Source organism: Sciurus carolinensis, chromosome 6, assembly GCF_902686445.1.
Source record: "Sciurus carolinensis chromosome 6, mSciCar1.2, whole genome shotgun sequence".
NCBI classification, from domain to species: domain Eukaryota; kingdom Metazoa; phylum Chordata; class Mammalia; order Rodentia; family Sciuridae; genus Sciurus; species Sciurus carolinensis.
The window spans coordinates 16,941,584-16,956,380 of record NC_062218.1 but is presented as its reverse complement, the minus strand read 5'-3'; the positions used below and the strand labels follow the sequence as shown (position 1 = coordinate 16,956,380).

The window sequence follows — 14,797 nt, the reverse complement described above, 5'->3', positions numbered from 1 at the left end:
TTTTGTGGGTCAGCCTCACTGCAGATTAATAAGTTAGAATTTCTAGAGGACAGATATGGGCAATTTTTCTCTTGAGGAAATCTCACAGTAATGTTTCAGCAGTGTCAAGATTAAAAACTAATAGAAATATACTAGATCCTGGGATCAGTTAATAATGGATCATTTCAACTGGTACAGCATTTAGAATGAAAGCACTGGACTGGTTAAAGCAGGACAGTGTTGGTGTGCACGCGTGCTGAGAAAACCAGAGCATAAGATAATTTTTCCCAGGAAGCTAAACATTTAACCCCGTTCTATATTTGGAAAAAAAAAATCTCTCCTTAGCATTTTTATTACTGTCAAATATAGCTTCCTGAATTAGAGAAGTTGGAAAACAACTGAATGAGGGTGAGGGAGAGTGAGTTTTTACATACATTTATTCAAAATATGTATTTTATTCTGTAAAAAGGGGCAGTTATTGCTCTAAGCATTGAGAAGAACAGTTGTGAACTATTCTTGATTGAATGAATGGATAGCTATGGAAATATTTACTCACATCGAGAAAGGACCATTCATTCATGACAGGAAAATGATAGGAGTGGAGAGTGGACGAGTTCTTGATGACCCTCGCTACTTTCAGTGTGACCTGATGTGCCCTACAGGAGAGGAGCCATCAGGCAGAGGACAAGGCAGATGACTAGTCTGACCTTCGATAAGCAGTGTTGTAGCCTGTTTGGACAGTTATTATGCATTTGCTCAAGTACTTGGAGTAAATTTTACTTTGGAATGTGACATTAGAAAGCATGCCATACATGTAAAGTTAATAACTAACTTTAAGTTAATATATTAATATTATATATGAATATAATACCTGAGTGATATAAGTATGTTTTAAAATAATCCATCCGATAAGTGCATGCATCATTCACCACAGAAAATCTCACAATCTGAACTAAGCAAGACTTCCCCCCTTAAAAGCACTAAGTATCTCTTCTGCTAAAATGTATATTCTGTTTTTAAAAGTTTCTGGGTGGCAAACTGGGATTAGAGGGGAACTTGTCTCAACTGAATAAAGAATACCCACTAAGAACTGCATCCAATGTCGTACTCAATGGTGAAACATTATGACTAAAATAGAGCTGGGGATGTTGCTCAGTGGTTGAGTGCCCCTGAGTTCAATCCCTGGTACCTCCCCCCAAAATAAATAAATAAATAAATAAAAGAAAAAGGAAAAACTTAGCTGGGTGTGGTGTTACCTCTAAGCCCAGTGGCTTGGGAGGCTGAGGCAGGAGGATCTCAGGTTCAAAGCCAGTCTCAGCAATTTAGGGAAGCCCTAAGTAACTCAGCAAGATCCTCTCTTTAAATAAAATATTTTTTAAAAAATGGGTGGGGATGTGGCTCAGAGGTTAAGTGCCTCTGGGTTCAATCCCTGGTACCAAAAAAAGAGAGAAACAAAGAAAGGAAGGAAGGAAGGAAGGAAGGAAGGAAGGAAGGAAGGAAGGAAGGAAGGGAGGAAGAGAGGGAGGGAGGGAGAAAGGGAAGGAGGGAAAGAAAGGAAAGAAGGAAATAAAGAGGAAAAATATAACCCCTCCCTACTCCTTAGAAAGGAAGAAATATAATTGTCTTTGTTCTTAGATAAAATGACTGCCTGTGTTAAAACTTATAAAGAATGAACAAAATATGTCCTGTGTTTTATTCAGCTTTTTGATGCTGTGACCAAAAGACGTGATGGGAACAATTAAAGGAGGAAAAGTTCATTTTGGGGTACATGGTTTCAGAGGACTCCGTCCATAGAAAACCAGTTCTTCCTTGGGGACAAGGTGAGGCAGAATATCATAGTGGAAGAGTGTGGCCGAGGAAAGTGGTTCAGGACATGGCATCAGAAAGCAGGGAGAGACAGCCCCTCTCACCAAGGACAAAATATATACCCCAAAGACACATCCCCTAGTGACCTACATCCTCCTGCCACACCATTTCTGCCATCAGCTTATCCCTATTAGGGGATGAATGTATGGATTAGATTAAGACTCTCCTACTGCAATCATTTAACCTTCAAACTTTCTTGCATTATCTCACCCATGAACTTTTGGGAAATGCCCTACATTTAAACCACAACATTTTACTCCTGATCTCATTTTACTCCCCAAAATCTCATGCCCATCCCACAAAGCAAAATACATTTAGTTCATTTTCATGAGTCCTTAACAGTTCCAGCACTATCAAAAGTCCAAAAACAAAGTTTCTTCTGAGACTCAAGACAAAGTGAGCTCCTGTAAATATCAAATGCAATTTACACATTCAATATATAAAGGGACAGAGTAAATATTTCCATTCCAAAGGGAGAAATAGAGGCATAGAAAGAAGGGATGGGGCCAAAGCAAGACTGAAATAGAGGTGAGCAAACAAATTCTCTAGCTCCAAGCCCAGCATCTGGGGCACGTGGCATCATGAAGTTCTCTCCAAAGGGCTTGTGTAGCTCTTCCCATGACCTCACTGGTTGCAGTCCAAATGACCTCTCTCAGTGTCTCTGCTCGATTCCTGCAGCTTTCCGTGGCAGATGTTCTATAGTACGGGCATTTCTTAATCTTGGGGGTCTCCGCTGCAGCTTTGGCTTCCTCCTATCATCTCCCTGCACCACCCTCTCACGGGGTGCCCACAGGAATTTGGAGCCTACTGTACTTTGCATGGCCTCCAAGGCCTTCCCTCGAAGTCTCAGTGAAAGCCTCTATGACCCCCTAACTCCAGCATCCTGCAGGATCAGCACCATACTTAGTGGATGCCAAGGATTGCTGCCTTCTTGAGCAGCAGCCAAGCCTTCTGGAACCCTGGATGCAACAGCCTCTGAGTGCCTGGACAGCTGAGCAGAGAGAGCTCCACTTACCAGGGACAAAATATAAACTCCGAAAGCACACCCACAAAGACCCATCTCCTCCAGCCATACCCAACCTGCCTACACTTGTCACTCAGGTAATCCCTGTCAGGGGTTAATGCACTGATTTGGCAAAGTCTTTTATAATCCAATATTTTCATCTTTAAACTTTCTTGCTTTGTCTCACACATGAGCTTTTGGGGAACACTTAATATCTAAATCATAGCATCCTGGAATGAATAAGATATTTTAGCCAGATAATGAGATTCAATTGTCAAGTACAAAAGTCAATCACTTTGCTATACAGCAGCAGTTAATAAGTGGAATTTGAAATTAGAACAATATGCTTTTCATATTTGCCAATTATGAATCTAAAAATGTATGCCATATGTATGTATGTACACGTCTATATGTATATACACACTACAAAGTTGATGAAAGCAATTTTTTTCTTTTTTTAAATTTATTTTTATTGTAAACAAATGGGATGCATCTTGGTTCTCTGTTTGTCCATGAAGTAGAGGCATACCATTTGTGTAATCATACATTTACCTAGGGCAATAGTTTTTGATTCGTTCTGTTATTTTTTCTCCCCCACAGCCCTCCCACCCCTCTTTTCCCTCTATACAGTCCCTCCTTCCTTCCTCCATTCTTGCCCCCCTCCCACCCCCCATTGTGTGTCACCATCCACTTATCAGCGAGATCATTCATCCTTTGGTTTTTTTGAGATTGGCTTATCTCACTTAACATGATATTCTCCAATTTCATCCATTTGCCTGCAAATGCCATAATTTTATTATACTTTAAGGCTGAGTAATATTCCATTGTGTGTATATATATATATATACATATATATATATATATATATATATATATATATACCACAGTTTCTTTATATATTCATTAATTGAAGAGCATCTAGGTTGGTTCCACAATCTGGCTATTGTAAATTGAGCAGCTATGAACTTTGATGTGACTGTATCATTGTAGTATGTTGATTTTAAGTCCTTTGGGTATAGGCCAAGGAGTGGAAGGACCCCAGTTTGAATCCCCGGCCCATCAGAGGGGAGAAAAAAAAAAATAAAAACAAAGATGAAAACAATTTTTAAAAAACTAAGTAAATCAGGCAATGTTGCATGTTCAGGGTAGAAAGATTCAATATTGTCAAAATGTCAGTTGTTCCCAACTTGATACATAGATACAATGTAATATCAATCAAAACCCAAATGTTATTTTATAGTTATTACCAAGATGATTTTACAACATATTTGGAGTAAAAAAATACCGAAATAGCCACAGTAGAAGAAGGGTAAGGTAGGATACTGACTCTGCCCAAGTTCAAGTTTACTCTAAAGCTATACTAATCAAAATAGTGTGATATTGATGGAAAAAATAGACAAATGGATCCATGGAACAGACTAGAGAGCCTTAAAAAATTCAGAATGCATAATTGACTAATTTTCACAAAGAAACAAAGCCAAGATAATGAGAAAATATAGTTTTTTTTCTTATTATTGCTAATCCATACTGCAATCAAAACAATAAAATGAACTGCTCATCAACATGCCAAAAAATCTAAAATTAGTCCTTATGTACTTCACAAAAATTAACTCAAAATTAAATATAATTCTAAACATAAAATTTAAAATTCAAGAAAGTCCTAGGGAATAATATGGGAAAGAAATCAAAGTGATCTTGGCTGTGGTGGTATTTTAGATACAATAACCATTCTTTCCATGAAAGAAATGGTAGATATACTATACTTCATTAAATTTTTCAAAGTCTATTTTCTTAAAGATATTGTCAAAAGAAAAAGAAGTTAAATCAGACAGTGGGAGAAAATATCTTCAAAAGGCAAACCTAAAAAAAGATTGTGTAATGGTTGATTTTATGTGTCAACCTCACTAGGCTATGGAGTGCCCACATACTTGGTTAAAAATTATTCCTGGGTGTCCAGGTGAGAATGCTGCAAACTTGTATTCTTATTTGAATTGTAGGGATTTGTAAAGCATATTTACCTTTCCAATACAGGTGAGCATCATCTAATACATTAGGACTCTGAAAGAAGTAAAATATAAAGTAAGGGAAAATGTGCTCTTTCTACTGCCTGATTGCTTGAGCTCGGTCCTTGGTCTTCTACTCTTGGACTGGAATTCTCACCATCAACATCTGTGTATTTGACATCCAAAAATGGAATGGGAGCCAGGTATGGTAGTGCATGCCTGTAATCCAAGCAACCCCAGAGGCTAAGGCAGGAAGATCACAAGTTCACAGCCAGCCTCAGCAACTTAGAGAGATCCTGTCTCAAAATAAGAAATAAAACTCAACTCAAAATGGATCAAGGACCTTGGAGTCAGACCAGAGACCCTGCACTTTATAGAAGAAAAAGTAGGTCCAAATCTTCATATTGGCTTAGGATCAGACTTCCTTAACATGTCTCCCAAAGCACAAGAAATAAAAGCAAGAATCAATAACTGGGATTAATTCAAACTAAAAAGATTTTTCTCAGCAAAGGAAACTATCAGCAATGTGAAGAGAGAGCCTACAGAGTGGGAGAAAATCTTTGCCCCACATACTTCAGATAGAGAACTAATCTCCAGAATCTATAAAGAACTCAAAAACTTTGCACCAAGAATACAAATAACCCAATCAACAAAAGGGCTAAGGAAATGAGCACATACTTCACAGAAGAGGATCTACAAGCAATCAACAGATAAGTGAAAAAATGTTCAACATCTCTAGTAATAAGAGAAATGCAAATGAAAACTACCTTAAGATTCCATCTCACCCCAACTAGAATGGCGATTATCAAGAATACAAGCAGCAAAAGGTGTTAGCAAGGATGTGGGGAAAAAGGTACACTCATACATTGCTGGTGGAGTTGCAAATTAGTGCACTCTGGAAAGCAGTGTGGAGAGTCCTTAGAAAACTTGGAATGGAACCACCATTTGATCCAGCTATCCCACTCCTTGCCCTATACCCAAAGGACTTAAAATCAGCATGCTATAGTGATACAGCCACATCAATGTTCATAGCTGCTCAATTCACAATAGCTAGATTGTGGAACCAACCTAGATGCCCTTCAATTGATGAATGGATAAAGAAACTGTGGTATATATACACAACGGAATATTACTCAGCCATAAAGGAGAATAAAATTATGGCATTTGCAGACAAATGGATGAAGTTAGAGAATATCATGCTAAGTGAGATAAGCCAACCCCGAAAAACCAAAGGCCAAATGATCTCTCTGATAAGTGGATGATGATACATAATGGAGGATGGAGGGAGGCAAGAATGGAGGAAGGATGGATTACATAGAGGAAAAAGATGGGTGGGAGGGCTGGGGGGAAGGAAAACTAACAGAATGAGACAAACATCATTACCCTATGTACTTGTATGATTACACAAATTGTATGACTCTACCTCCTGTACAACCAGAGAAACAAGTTGTACCCCATTATTTACAATGAATCAAAATAAGTAAATTATTTTTAAAAAGTACACCTTGGATTTCAAAGATTTAATAATAAAAAAGAATGTAAAAAAAATCTCAGTAGCTGTGCACTATTTGTGTTGGCATTGTAACATGTTAGACATATCCAGTGAAGTAAAATATATTAGTAAAATTAACAACAACAACAAAAAAGAAATATAAAAGGTCTGTGAAAGTGACTCAGTGGTTAAGTGCCTCTGGATTAAATTCTTACTACCAAAAAACCAAACCAAACCAAAACAAAACCTTAAAGATGGTAACTGTAGAATTTCTCATGATCTGAGAAAATTTCTTCTAATGGCTTGATTTTTATCTATCTGTGTGTGACGTTTTGGTTATGATTCTCCAGAGAACCTTGAATGATACATACTGCTTCATATATTTCACAATACATAAAAGAAAATTTAAAATTCAACAGCAATAGAAAAATGGAAAAATCTATTTTTTAAATGGTCCATCCAAAGACCAGAACAGACACTTCATGAAACAAGGTATATAGATGGCGAATTAATCTATAAAAAGATGTTCAACATCATATGTTATTAGAGAGATGAAAATAAATACAAAATCAGACACCACTGTACACCTATTTAATTAACTGAAGTCAAGAGTCTTGAAAACATCACAGCCTGGCTAGGTTGTGGAGAAAAAAGATAATCATCGCTGGTGGGAAAGAATTGTTCAGCCACGGTAGCAGACGGTTTGAGAGTTTCTAACAAAACTAACTCCACTCAGACCATGTGATCTGGCATTCACATTCTGGGATCCACTGAAATGAGATGAAATCTGATGTTCATACAAAAATCTTACAATTTTTCTTATAATTGTGAAATTTAGAAGCAATCAATATGTTCTTCAGTCAGTGAATGTGTACATAACTGGTATTGTATCCAGATAATGGGATATTAGTCAGCACTAAAAAGGAATGAGCTGAGCTATCAAGCTATAAAATGACAGGAAGAAGCTTAAGTGGATATTATTAAGTGAAATAAGACATGTGAAGGAGAATAACTCCCGAGTATTTCAGTTATATAACATTTGGGAAAAGGCAGACGTGTCAAGACTAAAAATAAAAGAGTGTTTTTTAAAAGACTGATAGAAAGAAGGAATGAATAAGTAGAGGAAAGACTTTTCAGGGCATTGTAACTATTCTGTATTATATAATGTGGACACAGCTGTTTCTACTATTATTGGAACTCAGAATTCACAGCACCGAAAGTGAGACTAATTGTGAAACTCAACTTCAAGTGATAGTGATGTGCTGAAGTAACCTCATCAGCTGTAACAAAGGTACCAATCTGGGGGATGATGTCTATACCATGGGAGACTGTGTGTGTAGAGGGGAGGGAGCATATGGGAATTCTCTGTACTTTTCCATTTTGTGTGTGAACCTAAAAGTTTACTTAAAAGGAAAAGAAAAAATAAAGATTGTGCAGCAATTATGCCCCAGGTCACCTGCTTTCATGAACCTGGACTTCAGGTTAGACAAGAATAGCCTGCCCTGGGACTGTGTTCCCATGGAAAGTTGACTGTGCCACTCCCAGTTACCCATAGGGACCAGAGGGGGTCCTGGCTAAGCACATGCAATCAGGCCATCCTCCAGATAATTGTGGGTTTCCATGATCCTGACACAATGGCTCCTGAGAAGCATTCCTCAGTTCTGGATTTGACCTTTACCTTCCTTTTCTTCACAGTGACAAGTAAGTAAGTGTCTGTCCTATAAAAGGAAGGAGATAACAGCACCCTAGTGAAATCACAGATGTCCACAGGATACAAAAGGGCATTCCACTGGTTTCCTCTCTCTGGCCCTCTTAAATGACCAACATTCGAATTGCACTTTATAGAGAAATCTATAAAGTTACTCTGTAAGGATGGGTGATTGGTTTGATCTTTAAATATTTATAGTTTGAAAACTTCATTTTACCGATTATGCTGTAGAAGATCATCTTTGGTAACATCCCCACACTTCTTCCCATCCAAGGCAATTTCCATTTATAATGTATTCTTTTCAAAAAAAAGTCATCTTTATTTTTTCTCAAGTACTAAAAAATATACATCCTTTTTCTAAAATATTTTCATAAATCCCTTGCTAATTCATTCCTGCATCAATTCAGTGACTACTTATGCAATTATCAAGTGTGATAAAACATTGTTCATTTTAACAAAGAGACTTGAGGCTTTTCCATATGCATGAATTAGATGAATCATTTATTATCATGTTATTAAAATTTATTGTGATAAGAATAATTTTCTTTTCTATTTAGCTTCAGGGGTTTTTCCTATCCCTCCTCAGTTACAATGTTTGAAAGTCCTGGGATCATTTTTTCTGGTGCCAAAGGCTCTTCCCTCAGATAATCCATTTAGTTAAACAAAATAAAAGAAGAAAAGAAGAAAAAGAAGAAGAAAAGAGATGTAGAAGTTGCTTAGGGCCTCCTTAAGTTGCTGAGGCTGATTGTCAACCTATAATCCTCCTGCCTCAATCTCCCAAGTTGCTGGGAATTACAAGTGTTTACCACCATGCATGGCTAGAAAAAAGAAGTTTGAAAGGAGAGTATTTCATGAAAACAGAATGGACAACAGTAGAATAAAGACCAACAGGAAGGAGGAGAGGCAGGAGAGTAGAAGTACTGGGGAGCAAAATCAGCCAAATTCCATTGTTCCACTCTGTGCATGTAGAAATATGTAACAATGAATCCCACTATTATGAATAATTATAATGCACTAATAAAAGGGGGACATTTATAAAAAGTGATGGATCTTTTCCAATCTTAACGACTTTTTTGTTTTTTAATTCTGAGTATACAACTCTATTTTCTCTGTTATTTCAAGAAATTGTATGTACAAATGTTTGGTAAACTTTACAGTTAGCAGTTTTAATTGGCAGTTTCCAACAAATTGCAGGAATAACTAACCAATGTGAGATCAATAGCAGTTCTTTTTGTCTTTCTCAATGGTGATATGATACAAATATTTTAAACAAAAATTTTTAAAAAATTAGTTTCTTACATGAAGACACATGTTTGAAAGGGCCCATACATTTACATAACTATTTGTATGAAAATATAAATATAGACATAAAAATACATATTTATAATATATCTCATCTGGCGATAAGATTTTTTAATTATATGAGATAGTAGGCTCTTGGTTAACTTTGTCCTCTGTAAAATGTGGTTTTGGTTTTTGGATTTCAGACTACTGACAGAGCTATTGAATTTCTTGGGGGACAGGGTGTTTATAAGTGCAGTATCAAAAATGCATATATATTTTCCATGCCTTCATTCAGTCCAAGTATCCATCATGAAGGGCATTAAATGTCTCCCTGATAATATAAGATAAAAAAAAATGTTACTTTTGCTTGTGATTTCTAGACTCAAACTCTTTATTTTTCTAAAATACACACATATCATTCTTGATAAATATGTTTTCGGGGGAGACATTTTTTGTCTTGATACACGTAAAAATGCTTCTTCCTAAAATCTTTGTTCAAGTGTCTACAGTCCTGCAGTTATCCTTCATCAAACTTTGATGACCCTACCAGCAAGTCATGTAAATTGTTCTGTAAGGAAGAAAATTAACCTCTGCTAAAATCAATAAGACCTCTTAACTGACACTTCTGAGAAGAACAATTGTGAAATGCCCAGCCCACCGGCGGAAGGAATCAGGGCAGAGGGCTGAACTCCAGGGGCCATCAACCCCAGGAACTGTAGACGGATTAATAACTTAATTAGTCACCAAAAGAATGGTTAGGGACAAATGATTGTAGGTAAATGTCTGCATGAGTCAGTTTTAGTGCATTGTTAAAGTGCAGAAGTGGTTTTCTTTTAAAAATATGCTACTTAAAAAGATATTTCTTAGATTGACAGAGTAGAAGAAAGGGAATAGGTGGAGGGAGAAGAGGGGAAAGAGGGAAAGTACTGGGGACTAAATCAGAGCACGTTTTATTCCACCCTTTACAAGTATATTAAAATAAATTTTATATATGACTAAAAAGAACCAATAAAAAAGAACAGTTCTTTTTTTTAGCTTAATTATTTTAATCTAATATACGTATTTCTGTTCTAATTATTTTTTTATTTTTTTATTTTTTATTTTTTTTTATTGTAAACAAATGTTGAAAAGACAGTTCTTAAAACATAAAAAATTAATACATCTGAGCAGCCTTTATGTATATAAAACACACACTGATTATTATTTAAAATGTATGTATTACAGGAGTTATTAGAACAGCCTTACATAACATGGACAGAGAAGCCAGAGAACACTACTCAGTGGTCATTCAAGCCAAAGACATGGCTGGTCAAGTCGGAGGGCTCTCTGGATCTACAACAGTCAACATCACCCTGACAGATGTCAACGACAACCCACCACGATTTCCACAGAGTAAGTACTATTTCCTAGGATTTGAATTATTTGCTATTCGTTTATGTAAAACACAAAGAAATCCCTGAATATATAGTGCTATGTTGTCTTATATGGGATTATTTTGCTTTCATATATCTTGATTCACCATTGGTGTTATCTCTCGTCAAAGATCAAAACTAAGAAATCACGCAAGCTGTGGATTCTTGAACCCCAGTGATAACAGATATCAGGTTAAAAGTGTGAATTTCTGTTGGCATTCAAAGTTAAACATTCAAAATGGTCAAGTGGTACTAAGTAACAAAATCCTACCTTTGCCAAAATAGTTACGCATTATTACAGTTTTCACGGAGATGTTTACAATTTTGTTAAGGTAAATTTTAATGCGGTATTTACATATATATATAAAATATATACATGTGTATATTCATGTTATGAACAAGTGCTGTATATGCCCACATGTACACATACACTGGTATCATATGAAAACCTATCACAAATAATTTAATTATTATTAATAGAATATGAATCTTTAATAGAATATGAAGCTTGAAAACAGATCATAATCCCAAAAGCAATTCAGGGAGACAGGGCAGGTATTAATTCTGTGACTTTGGAAGGAGGTGGTATTTATCCAACCCAGAATGTAAAGGATATAATTATAATATAAGGGAGTATTTTTAATATGGCAGAGACTGTGAACAACCATTCACAGAAGGATCTTCTATTATCATAAAAATTCAATCAGGGCCTTGTCATAGATGTCCATCTTGCCAAATGATGTTTAAAAACTCAAATTGGATAGGTATGATGATATGTCAGTAAAGGCTCATTACAGTCAGTATGAGATTCCTTTCCTTAAAGCTCCTTCTTAAGGTGGTTCTCAGTACATTCAGGCCTAGCTATAATGAAATATTGCCTGTTCCTAAATCATAACAATGCTTTGTTCAGATTTATTTTGACTGGGATCTTCCTGTGCTCACACTGTGCTCAATTTCTCTGAAACCTCTGTTGCAGATGAATTGCTTCTTTTGATTTCCTCTTGACATGGCACTTTTGCATGAATATCCACCTTTTCTTTCAGTGCCTGTGTCCACGACCACTATGAAGACCTCTGATATGAAAGAGATTTAAATTGTTTTTTGTAACATTAGTTGTTCAGCAGTGATCAGAACTGGATACATGATTGTCAAGTGAATTAGTGAATTAGTTGAGCTCAAATACCCCATCAAATTTACATTATTAAAGACACTGCCAGGTTTATAGTTATGTGAACATCAATTAAAAATATTAGTGCTGGGTTCACTTGTGGCCTTTGTTCTATGAAGTATGTCTGAAAGAAAATCATAGGACATAGATGGGTCTACATTACATTTAACCATAAATATAATTCAATTGCAAAATGTTTTACAAATTACAGTGCACTTTTTCAACCTGTTTTATCACAATCCACATAATGTACACACACACACACACACAGATACACACACACACGTATGTAGTACTGAGACAAGGGTCATTATTTCATATGATGAGACAATTAAAATTGAAAGATTTTTTTTTAACTTAGGATTCCAGAAGTTAATTCTCTTACCTAACTTTGATTTTATACTCATCAGCAAATAAGTTCTAGTATTTTATTCCTAGAAGGGTGTCTAGAGTTAATAATATCACTTTTTTGGGGGGTACTGGGGATTGAACTCAGGGACACTCAACCATTGAGCCACATCCCCAGCCCTTTTTTGTATTTTATTTAGGGACAGAGTCTCACTACGTTACTTAGCACCTCGCCATTGTTGAGGATGGCTTTGAATTCCCAATCCTCCTGCCTCAGCCTCAATAGTCGCTGGAGTTACAGGCAAATGCCAAGACACCCAGCAATGATATCACTTTTAATGTATCAAAATAGCTAGAAGATAGGAATTTGAATGTTCTCACCACACACTAATGATAAATGTTTGGGGTGATAGATATGATAAATGTTCTCATTTGATTATTACACAATGTGTACTCAAACATGACACTGTACAATATATGTACAATTAAGCCAATTAAAAACAGAAAGAAATATTTTAAAAAATAATGAGTGATAATGCTAGACTAACTGAAAGTAAGTTTTGTTATAATTTAAAAAACTAACTTTTCCAATGGATTCTACAAATTCTACCAATACTTCTTTTAAGATATAAATATTAATATAGCAGGTCTTAATAGATAAAAAACTGGAGTTATATACAATTGGGACTCAGAAAATACATGTCAATAGTAAAGTTGCATTTTTATACCTTATGCTCTCTTTACACATTATTAAGCTTATAATCCTATCAATATTTATTTTAGAGATTAATAAATATATAATTTTGACAAATATGATTGATATAATTCATGAGAATGAATATGAATAGAGAAATTTATACTTAATTTATTTAAAGTGATTTATAATAATGTTATTGTGAAAGCATCAATTGATAGAGAAAATTGACAAAGAAAAATTCAATGTATACCCTCTGAGTGAGCTCATTATATATCTAACAGACTCAGTCTTTCTTCAGTCAGCAATGTTCTGGGCAGTATGATTGACAAATGTCAATCCTGTCATATTTGTAGATCTGATTAGAGTTTTGAAATGAGGCAGCACATACCTGTATCTTACACTCTGTGTTGTTTAAAATATATTTTATTTGTACTTCTATTACATCAAACACAATGTTGCTACTAGCTTAATTTGGTGTCACCATATCAAAAGTAGCTAGCAGTAAAGTATTATTTAATTTACTATAAACATCAAATATCTATAAGTACCAAATAGCTATTGAAATAGGAGGAAATGAAAATTGGTAATCTTGGAGAATGAAAAAAGATATACTAGGAGGACTTGCATTCATAAATATTATATATCTACAGATATATTGCATGCATAGATATTATATATCCATAAATGATTCAAATTGTATGAAGATTTTATCCAGTCATCAAATGGATACTGTAGCCTCATTGTTTCTTTTAACATTTGTGGTTTTTATAGTTGCCCTTCTTCTTTCTTTCACTTTATCTGGGAAAGCCATCCTTCTTATGCCATCCTTGTGATTGATTCTAACATAAACAGTGCCCCCATAAAACTTTGCATAATTGTTTTCTCAAGGTACTTTTCTGGAGACTATCATGCTGACTGAAATAAGCCAGTTCTAAAAAGTTCAAGGTCAAATGTTTTCTCTGATATGCAGAAGCTAATCCAAAATAAGTGTGTGGACCAAAAAAAAAAAAAAAAAAAAAAATAGAAGAAAGATTGGTGGAGTAGAAAAAGGGGAATGAAGGGAAGGGAGCAGGGAATGGACAGAGAAAGACATCGGAATGAGTCTAACCTCAGATTCTATGTAGATAAATATATGAATATATCACAGTGAATTTCACCATCATGTGCATCCACAAACAGTAATTAAAAAAACAAAACAAAACAAAACAAAAAACTATAAGTATATGGCAGAAAGACCAATAGAAAAGAGGAAAGGTAACAGGGGGAAGGAGAAGGGGAGGTAAAGTACAAATTTTATCACCTGCTTTTAAAATGTGTCAAAATGACCCCGGTGCAGTGGCACATACCTGTAATCCCAGTGGCTCTGGAGACAGAGGCAGGAGGATCTAGAGTTCAAAGCCAGCCTCAGCAAAAAGTGAGGCCCTAAGCAACTAAGTGGGACCCTGTCTCTAAGTAAAATACAAAATAGGGCTGGATTGTGACGCAGTGGTCAAGTGCTCATGAGTTCAATCACTAGTAACAACAACAACAAAAAAAAGTCAAAATGAATCTTACTGTGATGTATAACTAAAGAAGAAACAATAAAATACATAATTTTATAAGTAAACATATAACAAATATATAATACATAAAATAAAAATACTATATGATAGAAATAATTTTAATATAAATTATTTACTTTATTCAATAATATTTTATTTAATATTATTAAAATGCTATATAATAATAATAAAATATATATTACATAAATATGTGTGTGCACATATATATATGTATATGTAATTTTCTTCTTTTAATGTAATATAACCTTAAATATTGAATTGGCTTCTTGTATCTG

At 35.2% G+C, this 14,797-nt stretch overlaps 1 protein-coding gene across 4 annotated transcripts in view; it reads left to right on the top strand.

Moving 5' to 3' along the window:
• The window catches only part of Cdh18 (cadherin 18), a 959,213-nt gene that overhangs the window by 809,355 nt on the left and 135,061 nt on the right, over positions 1–14,797 (top strand). For all 4 annotated transcript variants that reach the window (XM_047555975.1, XM_047555974.1, XM_047555977.1 and 1 more), the window contains one exon: positions 10,560–10,727. In XM_047555975.1, coding sequence (XP_047411931.1) covers positions 10,560–10,727 — 168 coding nt within the window. The remainder of the gene's footprint in view (positions 1–10,559; positions 10,728–14,797) is intronic.